General features: G+C 45.4%; 1 protein-coding gene across 1 annotated transcript; it reads right to left on the bottom strand.

Moving 5' to 3' along the window:
* Positions 1-7,626: 7,626 nt before the first annotated feature.
* Positions 7,627-17,678, bottom strand: LOC118380111 (threonine--tRNA ligase 1, cytoplasmic-like). Its single transcript, XM_052507430.1, has 11 exons — positions 17,531-17,678; positions 17,184-17,282; positions 15,969-16,135; positions 15,720-15,882; positions 15,121-15,258; positions 14,624-14,701; positions 14,413-14,513; positions 8,987-9,088; positions 8,811-8,883; positions 7,938-8,052; positions 7,627-7,843 (listed from the first exon to the last, which is right to left on the bottom strand). The coding sequence occupies exons 1-11, from the start codon at positions 17,630-17,632 to the stop codon at positions 7,701-7,703; spliced, it is 1,281 nt and encodes a 426-aa protein (XP_052363390.1). The 5' UTR covers positions 17,633-17,678; the 3' UTR covers positions 7,627-7,700.
* Between the last annotated feature and the right edge of the window lie 441 nt (positions 17,679-18,119).

Here is an 18,119-nt window from a genome sequence, read left to right on the forward strand (position 1 = left end):
GACATTCTGATGTGGTTTGGTCGGGCTAGGACATTCTGATGTGGTTTGGTCGGACTAGGACATTCTGATGTGGTTTGGTCGGACTAGGACATTCTGATGTGGTTTGGTCGGGCTAGGACATTCTGATGTGGTTTGGTCGGACTAGGACATTCTGATGTGGTTTGGTCGGACTAGGACATTCTGATGTGGTTTGGTCGGGCTAGGACATTCTGATGTGGTTTAGTCGGGCTAGGACATCCTGATGTGGGTTGGTCGGGCTAGGACATCCTGATGTGGGTTGGTCGGGCTAGGACATTCTGATGTGGTTTGGTTGGGCTAGGACATTCTGTTGTGGTTTGGTCGGACTAGGACATTCTGATGTGGTTTGGTCGGACTAGGACATTCTGATGTGGTTTGGTTGGGCTAGGACATTCTGATGTGGTTTGGTCGGGCTAGGACATTCTGATGTGGTTTGGTTGGGCTAGGACATTCTGATGTGGTTTGGTCGGGCTAGGACATTCTGATGTGGTTTGGTCGGACTAGGACATTCTGATGTGGTTTGGTCGGACTAGGACATTCTGATGTGGTTTGGTCGGGCTAGGACATTCTGATGTGGTTTAGTCGGGCTAGGACATCCTGATGTGGGTTGGTCGGGCTAGGACATCCTGATGTGGGTTGGTCGGGCTAGGACATTCTGATGTGGTTTGGTTGGGCTAGGACATTCTGTTGTGGTTTGGTCGGACTAGGACATTCTGATGTGGTTTGGTTGGGCTAGGACATTCTGTTGTGGTTTGGTCGGACTAGGACATTCTGATGTGGTTTGGTCGGACTAGGACATTCTGATGTGGTTTGGTTGGGCTAGGACATTCTGTTGTGGTTTGGTCGGACTAGGACATTCTGATGTGGTTTGGTTGGGCTAGGACATTCTGTTGTGGTTTGGTCGGACTAGGACATTCTGATGTGGTTTGGTTGGGCTAGGACATTCTGATGTGGTTTGGTCGGACTAGGACATTCTGATGTGGTTTGGTGGGGCTAGGACATTCTGATGTGGTTTGGTCGGACTAGGACATTCTGATGTGGTTTGGTCGGACTAGGACATTCTGATGTGGTTTGGTCGGACTAGGACATTCTGATGTGGTTTGGTCGGACTAGGACATTCTGATGTGGTTTGGTTGGGCTAGGACATTCTGATGTGGTTTGGTTGGACTAGGACATTCTGATGTGGTTTGGTTGGGCTAGGACATTCTGATGTGGTTTGGTCGGACTAGGACATTCTGATGTGGTTTGGTCGGACTAGGACATTCTGATGTGGTTTGGTCGGGCTAGGACATTCTGATGTGGTTTAGTCGGGCTAGGACATCCTGATGTGGGTTGGTCGGGCTAGGACATCCTGATGTGGGTTGGTCGGGCTAGGACATTCTGATGTGGTTTGGTTGGGCTAGGACATTCTGTTGTGGTTTGGTCGGACTAGGACATTCTGATGTGGTTTGGTCGGACTAGGACATTCTGATGTGGTTTGGTTGGGCTAGGACATTCTGTTGTGGTTTGGTCGGACTAGGACATTCTGATGTGGTTTGGTTGGGCTAGGACATTCTGTTGTGGTTTGGTCGGACTAGGACATTCTGATGTGGTTTGGTCGGACTAGGACATTCTGATGTGGTTTGGTCGGACTAGGACATTCTGATGTGGTTTGGTCGGGCTAGGACATTCTGTTGTGGTTTGGTCGGACTAGGACATTCTGATGTGGTTTGGTCGGGCTAGGACATTCTGATGTGGTTTGGTCGGGCTAGGACATTCTGATGTGGTTTGGTCGGACTAGGACATTCTGATGTGGTTTGGTCGGACTAGGACATTCTGATGTGGTTTGGTCGGGCTAGGACATTCTGATGTGGTTTAGTCGGGCTAGGACATCCTGATGTGGGTTGGTCGGGCTAGGACATCCTGATGTGGGTTGGTCGGGCTAGGATATTCTGATGTGGTTTGGTTGGGCTAGGACATTCTGTTGTGGTTTGGTCGGACTAGGACATTCTGATGTGGTTTGGTCGGACTAGGACATTCTGATGTGGTTTGGTTGGGCTAGGACATTCTGTTGTGGTTTGGTCGGACTAGGACATTCTGATGTGGTTTGGTTGGGCTAGGACATTCTGTTGTGGTTTGGTCGGACTAGGACATTCTGATGTGGTTTGGTTGGGCTAGGACATTCTGATGTGGTTTGGTCGGACTAGGACATTCTGATGTGGTTTGGTGGGGCTAGGACATTCTGATGTGGTTTGGTCGGACTAGGACATTCTGATGTGGTTTGGTCGGACTAGGACATTCTGATGTGGTTTGGTCGGACTAGGACATTCTGATGTGGTTTGGTCGGACTAGGACATTCTGATGTGGTTTGGTTGGGCTAGGACATTCTGATGTGGTTTGGTTGGACTAGGACATTCTGATGTGGTTTGGTTGGGCTAGGACATTCTGATGTGGTTTGGTCGGGCTAGGACATTCTGATGTGGTTTGGTTGGCTCGAAGGACATAGTGGGAAGTTCACTGTGAAGCGTTGACAGACCACCAGTCAGATCGGTCTCCAAAACTGTTCCCCACTTTCTCTCTTTCTCTGCTCTGTCCCCCTTCCTCCCCTTCTCAAAAATGCCCCCCTTTAGGGTGATGTCACACATTTCCATCTAATATATTCTGTAGCATTCATACAAGCACTTGTACACACACGGATAACTTGCTCCTGTTTTTACCCCCAACAAATGTAGTTATGTTATGTCAAAGGTTAAATATGCAGGCGTAAGTGTGTTATTTGTGCAGGTCTGTGTTATTTTGTCTTCTCTCACTATTCTGTCCCTCTAATCGCCACATAAATCTCCAGTGTCTCCAGCCACGAGTGATTTGGATAGCGACATGAGAAATATCGGATATCAGAACACGTGGGCTTTCCACACAGGTTGGCACCAGGTCACACAGCAGAATTCAAAACCGATGGCCTCTCTTTTCTCTCATTCTCCAGTTCTTTCTCTCATTCTCTCTTGCTCTTTAACCCTCCACTTGCCTCTTTCTGTCTCTTTCATAAAGCCGGAATTTACCTCCAGCTAGCTGCTTCGAGAGGAGTCATACAGTAAATATTTATAAAGAGGAAGAAAGCAGGTTTATTCTCGCCGTCTCCGAAACTAGTCCAAGACTCCTCACCTCCTCACCTTCCTCTGAACTGAGAAGAGAACTCGCTCTCCTTCTTGGCATCATCTCACCACGCTGGGGAGAGAAAATAAACCAAACGCCTCTCTCACAGGGTGGTTGGAAAGAAGAGACAGACGGGCCGACACACACACACTCTTTTCAACTTCGATCCTTGCTCCTGTCAAATCATTCTTTCTTTCCATCTCTCCTCCTCCTCTCTCTCTCTCTCTGCTGAGAGGATAGGAAATCAGGTCAGCTGTGTGTTGTTGAACATAGCAGACATATTTGAGAGCAAAGTGAAGCCAGAGCTAGAACTGTACCTTACTGTACCGAGGTGTGTGTGAGGGTGCATCCATTACTGGCTATTATTGGGTTTGTGTGTGTGCAAGCGTAAATATGTGTGTGTGTGTGTGTGTGTGTGTGTGTGTGTGTGTGTGTGTGTGTGTGTGTGTGTGCGTGTGTATATATGCCTCCACGGGCATGAAACCTTCACAGATCATGTGTGTTTGTGTTTGTAAGAGTGTGTGAGGGTGCATCCATTACTGGCTACAGTGGCTTGCGAAAGTATTCACACCCCCTGGAATTTTTCCTATTTTATTGCCTTACAACCTGTAATTAAAACACATTTTTGGGGGGTTTGCATCATTTGATTTAAACAACATGCCTACCACTTTGAAGATGCAAAATATTTTTATTTTATTCAATCTTTAAGTCATACCACAGATTCTCAATTGGATTGAGGTCTGGGCTTTGACTAGGCCATTCCAATACATTTAAATGTTTCCCCTTAAACCACTTGAGTGTTGCTTTAGCAGTATGCTTAGGGTCATTGTCCTGCTGGAAGGCGAACCTCCGTCCCAGTCTCAAATCTCTGGAAGATTGAAACAGATTTCCCTCAAGAACTTCCCTGTATTTAGCGCCATCCATCATTCCTTCAATTCTGACCAGTTTCCCAGTTCCTGCCGATGAAAAAACATCCTCACAGCATGATGCTGCCACCACCATGATTCACTGTGGGGATGGCGTTCTCGGGGCGATGAGAGGTGTTGGGTTTGATCATTTTCGTTGATGGCCAAAAAGCTCAATTTTAGTCTCATCTGGCCAGAATTCCTTCTTCCATATGTTTGGAGAGTCTCCCACCTGCCTTTTGGTGAACACCAAACGTGTTTGCTTCTAATTTTCTTTAAGCAATGGCTTTTTTCTGGACACTCTTCCGTAAAGCCCAGCTCTGTGGAGCGTACAGCTTAAAGTGGTCCTATGGACAGCTACTCCAGTCTCTGCTGTGGAGCGTTGCAGCTCCTTTCAGGGTTATCTTTAGTCTCTTTGTTGCCTCTCTGATTAATGCCCTCCTTGCCTGATCTGTGAGTTTTGGTGGGCTGCCCTCTCTTGGCAGGTTTGTTGTGGTGCCATGTTCTTACCATTTTTTAACAATAGATTGAATGGTGCTCCGTGGGATGTTCAAAGTTTCTGATAGTTTTTTATAACCCAACCCTGATCTGTACTTCTCCACAACTTTGTCTCTGATCTGTTTGGAGAGCTCATTGGTCTTAATGGTGTCGCTTGCTTGGTGGTGCCCCTTGCTTAGTGGTGTTGCAGACTCTGGGGCCTTTCAGAACAGGTGTATGTATACTGAGATCATGTGACAGATCATGTGATCATTGGAGAGACGGCCACCTGACTGGGAGAGACGGCCACCTGACTGGGAGAGACAGCCACCTGACTGGGAGTGACGGCCACCTGACTGGGAGAGACGACCACCTGACTGGGAGAGACGACGGCCACCTGACTGGGAGAGACGGCCACCTGACTGGGAGAGACGACCACCTGACTGGGAGAGACGACCACCTGACTGGGAGAGACGACCACCTGACTGGGAGAGACGGCCACCTGACTGGGAGAGACGACTGGATCTAATAAAGACTTTAGAAAACCTCAACGACCAGATCTGGACAGAAGTTGGGAAATATGGGGGTGTAGAGGGGAGTGGGGGCTTCTATGTGTGTGTGTCTAGTGATCAGTGCGGGTGGGCCCACAGTTTGGTGTATATCCAGCAGAATCCTTACAGCTGATTTATTCCCCCAGTCTGTTTCTCAATAAGGAATTAATTTCAAGGGACTGAAGCTGGGCGACTGGAGCGTGTAACAGTGAGCTACACCGCTCCAACTAAGTGTTCCATCCACCACACATCCCCGTCAGAAATAATAATATTTCCTTCACTAATTGGCTTGCCCCTATCCAAACATTACCAGCCAACCCACACGCCCAGCGAGAGAGAGGAGAGAGAGAGAGGAGAGAGAGAGGAGAGAGCGAGGGCTCTACACTGCTAGGTTGTTGTCACTGTTTGCTGCAAAGGCCAACAGACCTCCTGTTATTGTTTTCAGTGGCTGGACTCTCATTGCGAGGACTTCTGGTGCTCACAAGGATAGTTAAACATACATACACACACATACAGGAAGGTTATTTTTACAGGAGGTGCAGGGGAAAGGGAGTCCAGGCACAGGGGTCTATTTCAGGTCCACGTCCCACCAATCATTGTCTGACAGGTTCTCAGTGATACCAGCAGAACAGAACAGTACCACCATGAGGACGTCACACCACCGTTCTGTTTGACTTCCTCTGGTCACGGTCACCCTGCCTCCCGGCCCCCTTCCCACAGAAAGGATGAGTTTACTACTTTAGACCAGAACCTACAGGGCTGTGAACTACATAGGGAATAGGGTGCCATTTGGGACTGAACAAAGGGAATAGGGTGCCATTTGGGACTGAACAAAGGGAATAGGGTGCCATTTGGGACAGGTCGAAGGGAATATGGTTCAATTTGGGACAGGTCAAAATGGGAATAGGGTGCCATTTGGGACAGGTAAAAATGGGAATAGGGTGCCATTTGGGACATGTCAAATGGAATAGGGTGCCATTTGGGACATGTCCAATGGAATAGGGTGCCATTTGGGACATGTCCAATGGAATAGGGTGCCATTTGGGACATGTCCAATGGAATAGGGTGCCATTTGGGACATGTCAAATGGAATAGGGTGCCATTTGGGACAGGTAGAAGGGAATATAGTGCCATTTGGAATGCATCCTAGGTCATTTATGTACCTGCCTGAACTTGTAGGCTACCTACTATATATATAAATAAACAACCCCCTAAACAAATTATTTCATTTCATCCTCCTATAGCCTATAGGACTGGAGATGGTGATCTATACCTCCCTTTGTTATTGTCTTTAACATCAAAAGGTCCACCTCTCTTTCTGCCCCACAACCCACCTCTCAACCCCCTGGCTAAAAATAATTTCAGAATGAACACTGTGCGACTCGAACTGTCAAATGAAGGATTGCTTTGTGTGTTCAGGGAAAGCAACTAGAGAGTACAGTGAGAGAAAGAGTAGGGAGAAAGAGATTAGAGAGAGAGAGAGATAGGGGGAAGGAATGCTGTGAGGAGGGTAGAGTGACCGACTGATGAGCTTGTAGTTATCAGTAACTAATGGTTTTGGGAATGTTCACTGATACTAATGGTCCATGTCACCACTCTGGAACTACTGTGGAACACTTACAGCACCAACTCCCCGACTTTAATCATTTCAGAGAAACAAAGTCATTCAAGAGGGGGACAAGGAATATAAGGCATTTATCCTGCGTATTGGATATAAGCCTCATTCTTTGGTCTGTTTTAAATCGCCTGACCGTTAATCTGTGTGATTGGAACATGGGGCCAAGTCCAACCTCTCCTCCTCTGGTAATGCTCAGTCTGGTCACCCACTAAGTGTCTGGCTCTAGGGACAGATACACACCAAAAGCCCCCTGGCCTGAACCCAATTCAACTCCTTTCGGCCTCCCTCTCTGTCTCGGCAGTGAAGTGCTCGCGTAGAACTAAGCATACAAAACCGCCGCCTTTGGCCAATAGCCGTTTTGTTGAAGAGGTTCTTTGTCCAGTCTAGTCCGTGTTTGATCTGTGACCCCCCCCGTCTCTCCTAGCTGTTCTGTCACTGTTGTGACTCATGTCCTTTCCGTTCCGTCGCTCCCTCTCTCAATTAAAAAAAGAGGGAAAAACTTCAAACCTTCCGACCTTCGTTCTGCCTTTCCTGTTTCCACTAAACACAGGGCTCCCTCTCCTATTTTAGTCAAATCCCCCCACGCTCCCTGCGTATCCTGCCTTTCCTATTCCAGTCTTTTAAAAAGGTAGTGATGACAGTCTTACGTAACAGGGCTGAGCTGATTTGAGTATTAACAACCAATCACAGCTGTGGCCTGAAACCTCTGATAAGACTCCTAAAATGGATGTCTCTCCAACCAGTGCTGCACAATGAAACACTTACACACACCAGCCCCATTAACATGACCATGTCCATAATGACAGTTACACACACACACACACACACACACACACACACACACACACACACACACACACACACACACACACACACACACACACACACACACACACAAAAAGTGTTCAAAAGACATCCAGAAGAGTTTTATAATTTAAGTTATTATATTTTATTACAAAAGTACAGTGAGCAATTCTTAATCCACAACAGGTGTGTGTGTTAGAAGTCATCCTGGTTGCTCCGTGTGTCTCGTAGGTGTGTGAGTGATGCCAGGACCTTCTCTGTCGGTCTCCTCCCTAGCTGCTTCCCCCCTCTGGTCCTTACACTCACCGTGCCACCCACACACTCCTTCTCACCTACCACTGGACACACACACACAGAAATAAACAATTATTGAATCAATATGTTTACAAGCTGTGGCAGTAATCTAATCCATGTTCACCCACGCACTCTTACCAAATATGTAGTTGTACTGGGCCAGCTGTGCAGAGCGGATCTTCTTATTTAAGGTGGCACCCTGGTCATCATCCGCGTCAGCCATGAAGCCAGCCTCGCGGAACTGTCGGACCACCTTAACAAGAGCAAAACACACATCACTCACAGTGGTGGTAGAGGAGACAGGAACCAGGCTACGGTAGAATAACAGATAGGAGGGCACCTTTTAAAATCCACCCTGAGGGCCGAGACACTGGTGGCTGTATTACCTGGCTATGTATCATCATGACAGACCCCAGATCAGCAGTGTTGATAGATTCTCCTCCCCTGGGGCTACATGCGCATGACATACAGGAGGATGTATTGGCAATGTTGTGACTGGCAGGCTTTTTACAAGACAAGTCAAGACAGAAACAGGAGCCGTGTCCTGATAAAGGCCTCAGAAACATTACATGTCTATATTCCATGTTATCTCCTGTGTCTGGTCTTACTTGCTGCTGGCTCATTAATCATGTGGCAGATGGAACTTGTAGAATATATTGATATGTGAGTAGTGGCATGTACGAAAACCTGATCAAAATGAACCTCAAATCAAGTCCTTTTCAGAGTCATGAACCGTGTATGGGTACAGTGTTGGATTAGCCTTCGACCTCTGGAGTCACTGAGGGGTACAGCTTTTGATGTGTGCTGAGTCATGTTGTGTTTGGTCACTTGGGGGGGGCCAAGTGTATAATGTGTCTCGGAGCAGGAGTGCTTATCTAGGACCAGGTTCCTCCTTTTCATTTAATCTTAAGAATTGAGATCCAAAATGCAAAACTGACCCTAAATCAGCACTCCAAATCTCCAAAGACGCTTGATACATATGGACCCAGATCTGATATTATGAGTCCTGACCTGTTGCGCATATGACTCACTACCTCCCCCTACAGGAATAATCATGACCTGCGCTGGAGACAACCACAGAGGCCTGAAAGAGACGGAAAGGAAAGAGAAACTGAGTGAGTAAGAGAAATGTGGGTAACCAAAACGGTATCATTTTAGATTAATCAAATCACAGACACACTTCTCACCATTTCCCCCCAAAATTCTCAGCCAATATAGCGATCATGCGTTCCAGTGATCCCAGAACAGCTCTGTGGACCATCACTGGTCTGTGGGTCTCTCCATCCCCCCTGAGAGCGAGAGAAAGGGTGAAAGAGAGCAAGGGAGAGAGCGGGTGAGGGAAGAGAGAAAGATGTTGGGAGAAAGGGGTAGAGATGATCACTTCAATCTTAAAGCTACAATAACAAAGCAGACACCCCACCTCTGAAGGGATGAGCCTGGAGAAATGTAACCACTGAAATTCAGAGCTATGGATGCAAGGACTGACCATCCATGATATCAACATGTGTTTAACCTTGTTATGAGGCTATACAGTGTTTATTTATGTTGTTTACAAACATTGTCCAGTGTCTGTTCTTTTGTCCAGTCTGAGATATGGCTTTTTCTTTGCAACTCTGGGATGCTGGCTTTCTAGGCAGAGTCTCCACTTCACTGCTGACATTGAGACTGGTGTTTTGCGGGTACTATTTAATGAAACTGCCAGTTGAAGACTAGTGAGGTGTCTGTTTCTCAAACTAGACAGTAATGTACTTGTCCTTTTGCTCAGTTGTGCACCGGGGCCTCCCACTCTTTCTATTCTGGTTATAGCCAGTTTGTGCTGTTCTGTGAAGGGAGTAGTACACATCATTATACAAGATCTTCAGTTTCTTGGCAATTTCTCACATTGAATACTCTTCATTTCTCAGAACAAGAATAGACTGGCGAGTTTTAGAAGTAAGCTCTTTGTTTCTGGCAATTTTGAGGCTGTAATCGAACCCATAAATGCTGATGCTCCAGATACTCAACTAGTCTAAAGAAGGCCAGTTTTATTGCTTCTTTAAAATCAGCACAACAGTTTTCAGCTGTTCTAACATACTTGCAAAGGGGTTTTCTAATGATCAATTATCCATTTCAAATGATAAACTTAGCTAACACAACATGCCATTGGAACACAGGAGTGATGGTTGCTGATGATTGGCCTCTGTACACCTATGTAGACATTCCATTATTTTTTTTAATCAGCTGTTTCCAGCTACAATAGTTATTTACAACATCAGCAATCTCTACACCCTATTTCTGATCAATTTGATGTTATTTTATGGACAATTGTTTTTATTTTCTTCCAAAAACAAGGACATTTCTAAGTGACCCCAAACCTTTGAACGGTAGTGTGTGTATGTATATGTATATGGTCCTTCTGTGGCTCAGTTGGTAGAGCATGGCGCTTGTAACGCCAGGGTAGTGGGTTCGATTCCCGGGACCACCCATACGTAGAATGTATGCACACATGACTGTAAGTCGCTTTGGATAAAAGCGTCAGCTAAATGGCATATATTATTATATATTATGTATGCACAGTTGAAGTTGGAAGTTTACATACACCTTAGCCAAATACATTTAAACTATTTTTTCACAATTCCTGACATTTAATCCTAGTAAAAATTCCCTGTCTTAGGTCGTTTAGGATCACCACTTTATTTTAAGAGAATGTGAAATGTCAGAAAAATAGTGGAGAGAATGATTTATTTCAGCTTTTAGTTCTTTCATCACATTCCCAGTGGGTCAAAAGTTCACATACACTCAATTAGTATTTGGTAGCATTGCCTTTAACTTGTTTAAATTGGGTCAAACGTTTTGCGTAGCCTTCCACAAGCTTCCCACAATAAGTTGGGTGAATTTCGTCCCATTCCTCCTGACAGAGCTGGTGTAACTGAGTCAGGTTTGTAGGCCTCCTTGCTCACACACGCTTTTTCAGTTCTGCCCACAAATTTTCTATAGAATTTAGGTGAGGGCTTTGTGATGGCCACTCCAATACCTTGACTTTGTTGTCCTTAAGCCATTTGCCACAACTTTGGAAGTATGCTTGGGGTCATTGTCCGTTTGGAAGACCCATTTGCGACCAAGCTTTAACTTCCTGACTGATGTCTTAAGACGTTGCTTCAATATGCAGTGGGGCAAAAAAGTATTTAGTCAGCCACCAATTGTGCAAGTTCTCCCACTTAAAAAGATGAGGCCTGTAATTTTCATCATAGGTACACTTCAACTATGACAGACAAAATGAGAAAGAAAATCCAGAAAATCACATTGTAGGATTTTACATTTATTTATTTGCAAATTAGGGTGGAAAGTAAGTATTTGGTCACCTACAAACAAGCAAGATTTCTGGCTCTCACAGATCTGTAACTTCTTCTTTAAGAGGCTCCTCTGTCCCCCACCTGTATTAATGGCACCAGTTTGAAGTTGTTATCAGTATAAAAGACACCTGTCCACAACCTCAAACAGTCACACTCCAAACTCCACTATGGCCAAGACCAAAGAGCTGTCAAAGGACACCAGAAACAAAATTGTAGACCTGCACCAGGCTGGGAAGACAGAATCTGCAATAGGTAAGCAGCTTGGTTTGAAGAAATCAACTGTGGGAGCAATTATCAGGAAATGGAAGACATACAAGACCACTGATAATCACCCTCGATCTGTGGCTCCACGCAAGATCTCACCCCGTGGGGTCAAAATGATCACAAGAACGGCAAGCAAAAATCCCAGAACCACACGGGGGGGACCTAGTGAATGACCTGCAGAGAGCTGGGACCAAAGTAACAAAGCCTACCATCAGTAACACACTACCCCGCTTGGGACTCAAATCCTGCAGTGCCAGACGTGTCCCCCTGCGTAAGTCGCTCTGGATAAGAGCGTCTGCTAAATGACTTAAATGTAATGTAAATGTTAAGCCAGTACATGTCCAGGCCCGTCTGAAGTTTGCTAGAGAGCATTTGGATGATCCAGAAGAAGATCGGTAGAATGTCATATGGTCAGATGAAACCAAATTATAACTTCTTGGTAAAAACTCAACTCGTCGTGTTTGGAGGACAAAGAATGCTGAGTTGCATCCAAAGAACACCATACCTACTGTGAAGCATGGGGTGGAAACATCATGCTTTGGGGCTGTTTTTCTGCAAAGGGACTAGGACGACTGTTCCGTGTAAAGGAAAGAATGAATGGGGCCATGTATCGTGAGATTGAGTGAAAACCTCCTTCCATCAGAAAGGCCATTGAAGATGAAACGTGGCTGGGTCTTTTAGCATGACAATGATCCCAAACACACCGCCCGGGCAACGAAGGAGTGGCTTCGTAAGAAGCATTTCAAGGTCCTGGAGTGGCCTAGCCAGTCTCCAGATCTCAACCCCATAGAAAATCTTTGGAGGGAGTTGAAAGTCCGTGTTGCCCAGCAACAGCCCCAAAACATCACTCCTCTAGAGGAGATCTGCATGGAGGAATGGGCCAAAATACCAGCAACAGTGTGTGAAAACCTTGTGAAGACTTACAGAGAATGTTTGATCTCTGTCATTGCCAACAAAGGGTATATAACAAAGTATTGAGATAAACTTTTGTTATTGACCAAATACTTATTTTCCACCATAATTTGCAAATAAATTCATTAAAAATCCTACAATCCGACACTTTTGTACCCGTTTCCCCCAGCATCTTCACAAGGATCTTTGCTGTTGTTCTGGGATTGATTTGCACTTTTCGCACCAAAGTACATTCATCTCTAGGAGACAGAACTCGTCTCCTTCCTGAGCGGTATGACGGCTGTGTGGTCCCATGGTGTTTATACTTGCGTACTATTGTTTGTACAGATGAACGTGGTACCTTCAGGCATTTGGAAATTGCTCCCAAAGATAAATCAAACTTGTGGAGGTGAACAAAAAAAACAAGTTCTGAGTTCTTAGCTGATTTCATTTGATTTTCCCATGATGTCAAGCAAAGAGGCACTGAGTTTGAAGGTAGGCCTTGAAATACATCCACAGGTGCACCTCCAATTGACTCAAATGATTTCAATTAGAAGCTTCTAAAGCCATGACATAATTCTCTGGAATTTTCTAAGCTGTTTAAAGGTACAGTCAACTTAGTGTATGTAAACTTCTGACCCACTGGAATTCTGATGCAGTGAATTTTAAGTGAAATAATCTGTCTGTAAACAATTGTTGGAAAAATTACTTGTGTCATGCCCAAAGTAGATGTCCTAACCGACTAGCTAAAACTATAGTTTGTTAACAAGAAATTTGTGTAATGGTTGAAAAACAAGTTTTAATGACTCCAACCTAAGTGTATGTAAACTTCCAACTTCAACTGTATGTATGTACGTATAAACACTCAGCAAAAAAATAAACATCCTCTCACTGTCAACTGCGTTTATTTCCAGTAAACTTAACATGTGTAAATATTTGTATGAACATAACATGATTCAACAACTGAGATATAAACTGAACAAGTTCCACAGACATGTGACTAACAGAAATTGAATAATGCGTCCCTGAACAAAGAGGGGGTCAAAATCAAAAGTAACAGTCAGTATCTGGTGTGGCCACCAGCTGCATTAAGTACTGCAGTGCATCTCCTCCTCATGGACTACACCAGATTTGCCAGTTCTTGCTGTGAGATGTTACCCCACTAAGGCACCTGCAAGTTCCCGGACATTTCTGGGGGGAATGGCCCTAGACGCGAATCCGACCATCACCCCTGGTGAGACAAAACCGCAACTCGTCAGTGAAGAGCACTTATTTCCTGGTCCAGCGACGGTGGGTTTGTGACCATAGGCGACGTTGTTGCCTTACAACAGGCCTACAAGCCCTCAGTCCAACCTCTCTCAGCCTATTGCAGACAGTCTGAGCACTGATGGAGGGATTGAGTGTTCCTGGTGTAACTCGGGCAGTTGTTGTTGCCATCCTGTACCTGTCCTGGGAGGTGTGATGTTTGGATGTACCGATCCTGTGCAGGTGTTGTTACACGTGGTCTGCCACTACGAGGGCGATCAGCTGTCCATCCTGTCTCCCTGTAGCGCTGTCTTATGAGTCTCACAGTACGGACATTGCAATTTATTGCCCTGGCCACATCTGCAGTCCTCATGCTTCCTTGAAGCATACCTAAGGCACGTTCACGCAGATGAGCAGGGACCCTGAGCATCTTTCTTTTGGTGTTTTTCAGAGTCAGTAGAAGGGCCTCTTTAGTGTCCTAAGTTTTCATAACTGTGACCTTAATTGCCTACCGCCTGTAAGCCGTTAGTGTCTTAATGACCGTTCCACAGGTGCATGTTCATTAATTGTTTTTGGTTCATTGAACACGCATGGGAAACAGTGTTTAAACCCTTTACAATGAAGATCTGTGAAGTTATTCTGATTTTTACTAATTATCTTTGAAAGACAGGGTCCTGAAAAAGGGATGTTTCTTTTTTGCTTTCATTTATAAGTCCAAAAACAGATGCAACAACTTAGGATTCTAGCTTTAAATTCCCTCAGTCTAATAATGTTGACAGCCATGTGCATCCCAATTAAATGTACCATCAGTTAGATAAGAGCAGAAGCTGCATCAGGGAACATCCCAGAACACACAGGTTGAATTGAAATGAGTGACTCACCCCACATACTCCAGGTCAAATCTGATTGGTAGCTGGAAGTCCAATTGGATGGTGGCACACTGGTGCTGTCGACCAATGGCGTCCTTGATCTGGATGTCAATCTAGGACAACAGGAAGATGTGGGAGTGTGTGAGTGTTAATAACATGGCTCTGTTCAGGGCGGGTTGCAGCGTTACACAACGTTCAGACAGAAGGGTCTTGTGTAACTGACCTTTGGCCCGTAGAACGCTCCATCTCCTGGGTTGAACTGCCAGCGCTCTCCAAACTGCTGCAGACTTCTCTCCAACTGCTGCTCAGAGAGAAAGAGACAGAGAGAGGTAGAGAGAGAGGAGAGTGAGGGGGACAAGAGGGAGGGGAGTGAAAGAGGGAAAGAAAGTGGGAAAAAGAAAAATGGAAAGAAAGGATCTCATTTCTCCATTGAGCTTCTCCTCTGTGTTAATTTCCTGAGCTTTACTCCACAGAGGAAGAGGCAGGGAGCATAAACAGCAGCCACAGAACAGACAGGGCTTTGAGTTTGTCACATCCACATGGCCATATATCAAAACTGATTGGATAAGTGTCCCTCATTACGTGATGTAATTATGATTAAAATAGAGGCTATGTGCTGGGATTTATAGACAGCACTTGTGGGACAGTAAACACATTTACACAGCTGGCTCTGTGCGTGTACATCTGTCTGTATGTTGTGTGTGTGTGTGGTGTGTGTACCTGCTCAGCGTGGTCCCACAGTGCAGGCTCCCCCAGGCAGGGTGTAGGTCGGGTGGAGAGGAGACAGTGGAAGGAGAATCCAAAAACTCGATACACACTCCTCACAAAGTCCAAACACGCTATGATCTCCTCCTCCAACTGACAGAGAGAGAGTGTGTGGGGGGGTGGGGGTACAGGAAGGGATTGGGGGGCAGGAGTACAGCCAGAAAAGGAGGACAGAGTGATGGGAGACAGAATAAAGAATGTAAATGCAACATTGTAAAAGACAGTATAAATAAACAGATGTGAAACTGGAGAGCCCAGGGCTTTCGGGGTTAAGGGTTAACTTAGAGATGAGTGAGGAGGAACAGTTGATTTATTGACTGTTCCAGTGATTGGATTAGCCAAAGTGGAAAACAAACCTCACAATATCATGTGAATCAGTGTGTGTATAAGTGCAAGTGTGTGTGTGGTTTAATGGGATAAGGGAATCATTGGGGGAGTCAGGGATACAATCACACTTTCTCCCACTGTCTGCTGTCCTAGGAATTCCAGGGTGGAAAATGTGAGACAAATATCCAAAAAGGTTCAAATGACAGGAATTGTGTGTGTGTGTGTACCTGCTCAGGAGTGCAGAAGATGTGTGCGTCATCCTGGCAGAACCTGCGGACCCGGGTGAGACCACCCAGAGCGCCGGACAGCTCGTTCCGATGCAGTGCCCCGAAATCGGCCCAACGCAACGGGAGCTCCCTCCATGACCTTACACGCTGCTCAAACATCAGACTGGAACAGAGAGAGCTGTTATTGAGAGGTCCTGAACAGTGTGTGGGGCAGAGTATGACAGAATGTAGGGGTGTGTGTGTTCTCACCAGTGTGCAGGACAGTTCATGGGTTTGAGTGCATAGGTGTGTGTGTCACCGGTCACAGTAAACATGTTTTCACTGTAGTGTTCCCAGTGACCCGAACGCTCCCACAGTGCAGTGCTGTATAGAGTAGGGGTCACAACCTCATGGAAGCCACGCCTCCTGTACTCAGTCTGGGGGGGATGACGAGAAGGGGGGGAGGGGGTGGAGAGAAAGGGAGGAACAGAGATGTAACAACTTAATTATTACAGACACATTTCTTCTCTGTGCGTGTGTCATCCAGGGTTATTTGGAAAACTGACAGTCACAGTGTAGTAATTGGAGTGTCCTGAGGTCACCGTCATGGTAAAGATGTTTGAATTAGTGGCTGTGTGTGTACACGGAAGGGTACTTTGCTGATTGTTGTGGCCATTCTATTCAAAAATCATATAAAATACTAAGGGGGTGTTAATAAATTCCCTCCGGAGTACCATAGTGTGCTCAGAGAGTGCTCTGGGCGTTCGTCAATTCAGAGTGTTGTCAGATTCTCCATTCGTAAATTCAGAGCGCTCCGCTCTAGGAGCTTTCAGAGCACACACTGGACGCCCTGACCGAGGAGTAGGGTTGATCGAGCGTTCTGACCTCACAACGGCAGTTAATCACCTAAGCTAACTGGCTAAAGTTGGCTAACTTGCTAGCTACTTCCAGACACAAATGAGAGAACACCTCACTCTGACCATTTTACTCACCCTAGCAGAGCTGGTTAGGCTGTCTGCATGTTATCCAGATGTGTTAGGTGACTAACTGTGCTGCTTGCAACAATTAAATTAAGTTTATTTGACAATGTTTATCTGTCAGATAGTGTTAAATGCATAGAAATAGAATGAATAGAACTGGACTCCTAATTCAAGTTAATGGTTTGACCATTATATTTCTATGCATTTAACACTATCCCATAGACGAAATACAGATAGACAACTTGTGAAAAACTGGGACCAGGAGACCAGTGGCATTTTTCTGATGGAGAAACTACAAGCCATTCCGGGGGTGTTGTAGTTGGCTGCAGAGATAGGCTTCCTGTGAATATCTGATCTATTTTGTAGAAGCAGTAGCTAGTAAAATAGGATTGGTAAGTATAGTACGTATAGTACATTTGTGTGTAAGTTAGTCTATTTTATATCAATAAAAATAAACATTTCAAGCATAAAAATTGTGATGCGTCTGTGTGTGCGCGTGTGTTACCTTGATAAAGTCAGCGAGTGTGTTGTAGATGTGAGCTCCTTTAGGCAGGAAGAAGCAGCTTCCAGGACTGACGTCATTAAAGAAGAACAGCTCCTGGTCCTGGAGGCAAAACACACCTCCCCCATATCAGTATACGCTCCATTTGAGACACCGTCGCACTTGCCTCTCAGTTAGCCAAGATGCTAAGCTAGCCTGCTAAAATAGGTTAGTTTGTTAGCAATAGTTTCTACACTACTCCGCTAGCTACAGTAGCGCTGTGGTACCAATGACAACCTGTCTCCAGTTATTTATATATCTATGCTTATTGGGCCTAGATCTTTTTTCTTCCCGCTCCCCGTCCACCTCACCTTGCCGATGCGTCTGTGGTCTCTCTTCCGTGTCTCCTCCTGTTCCCTCTCCCACTCCTCCCTCTCCCTCTCTCCTGGGAAGGCCACACCCATCACACGCATCACGCCTGACGTGCCAACAGAATTGGTCAACGTTACAGGAGACACCTGAACAGAAAGAGGGGGGACAGACAAGACAGAGTGTGACAGAGAAAGAGAGAGAGTAGAAAAGAGTAATATACTGAACCCAAATATAAAAGACAACATGTAATGTATGTGCAAAGCTGTCATCAAAGCAAAAGGATCTCAAATATTAAATATATTTTGATTTGTTAAACACTTTTTTGGTTACTAAATGATTCCATATGTGTTATTTTATAGTTTTGATGTCTTCACTATTATTCTACAATGTAGAAAATAGTACAAATAAAGAAAAACACTTGAGTGAGTAGGTGTGTCCAAATGTTTGACTGGTAGGTAGTGAGTATTATGTATATCTATACCAGCCATCTTTGTTCCATAGCCACCATTTTGGAACCACTGCTCTACAGATAATGGGCAGGGGCTGCGTTTCCCCTTGGGACAATAAAGATTGACAGGATTTGACTTG

This window comes from Oncorhynchus keta, unplaced genomic scaffold (genome assembly GCF_023373465.1).
Source record: "Oncorhynchus keta strain PuntledgeMale-10-30-2019 unplaced genomic scaffold, Oket_V2 Un_contig_29526_pilon_pilon, whole genome shotgun sequence".
NCBI classification, from domain to species: Eukaryota; Metazoa; Chordata; class Actinopteri; order Salmoniformes; family Salmonidae; genus Oncorhynchus; species Oncorhynchus keta.

What these genes read in the sequence shown, in the direction of transcription:
- LOC118380111 (XM_052507430.1), bottom strand. Translation starts at nt 17,632, where the DNA reads ATGCGTGTGATGGGTGTGGCCTTCCCAGGAGAGAGGGAGAGGGAGGAG. An exon ending in ATGAACTGTCCTGCACACTG is followed by an intron (nt 15,883 to 15,968) that starts GTGAGAACACAC and finishes TCTCTGTTCCAG; the next exon opens with TCTGATGTTTGAGCAGCGTG. An exon ending in CCAGTACAACTACATATTTG is followed by an intron (nt 7,844 to 7,937) that starts GTAAGAGTGCGT and finishes GTGTGTGTCCAG; the next exon opens with TGGTAGGTGAGAAGGAGTGT.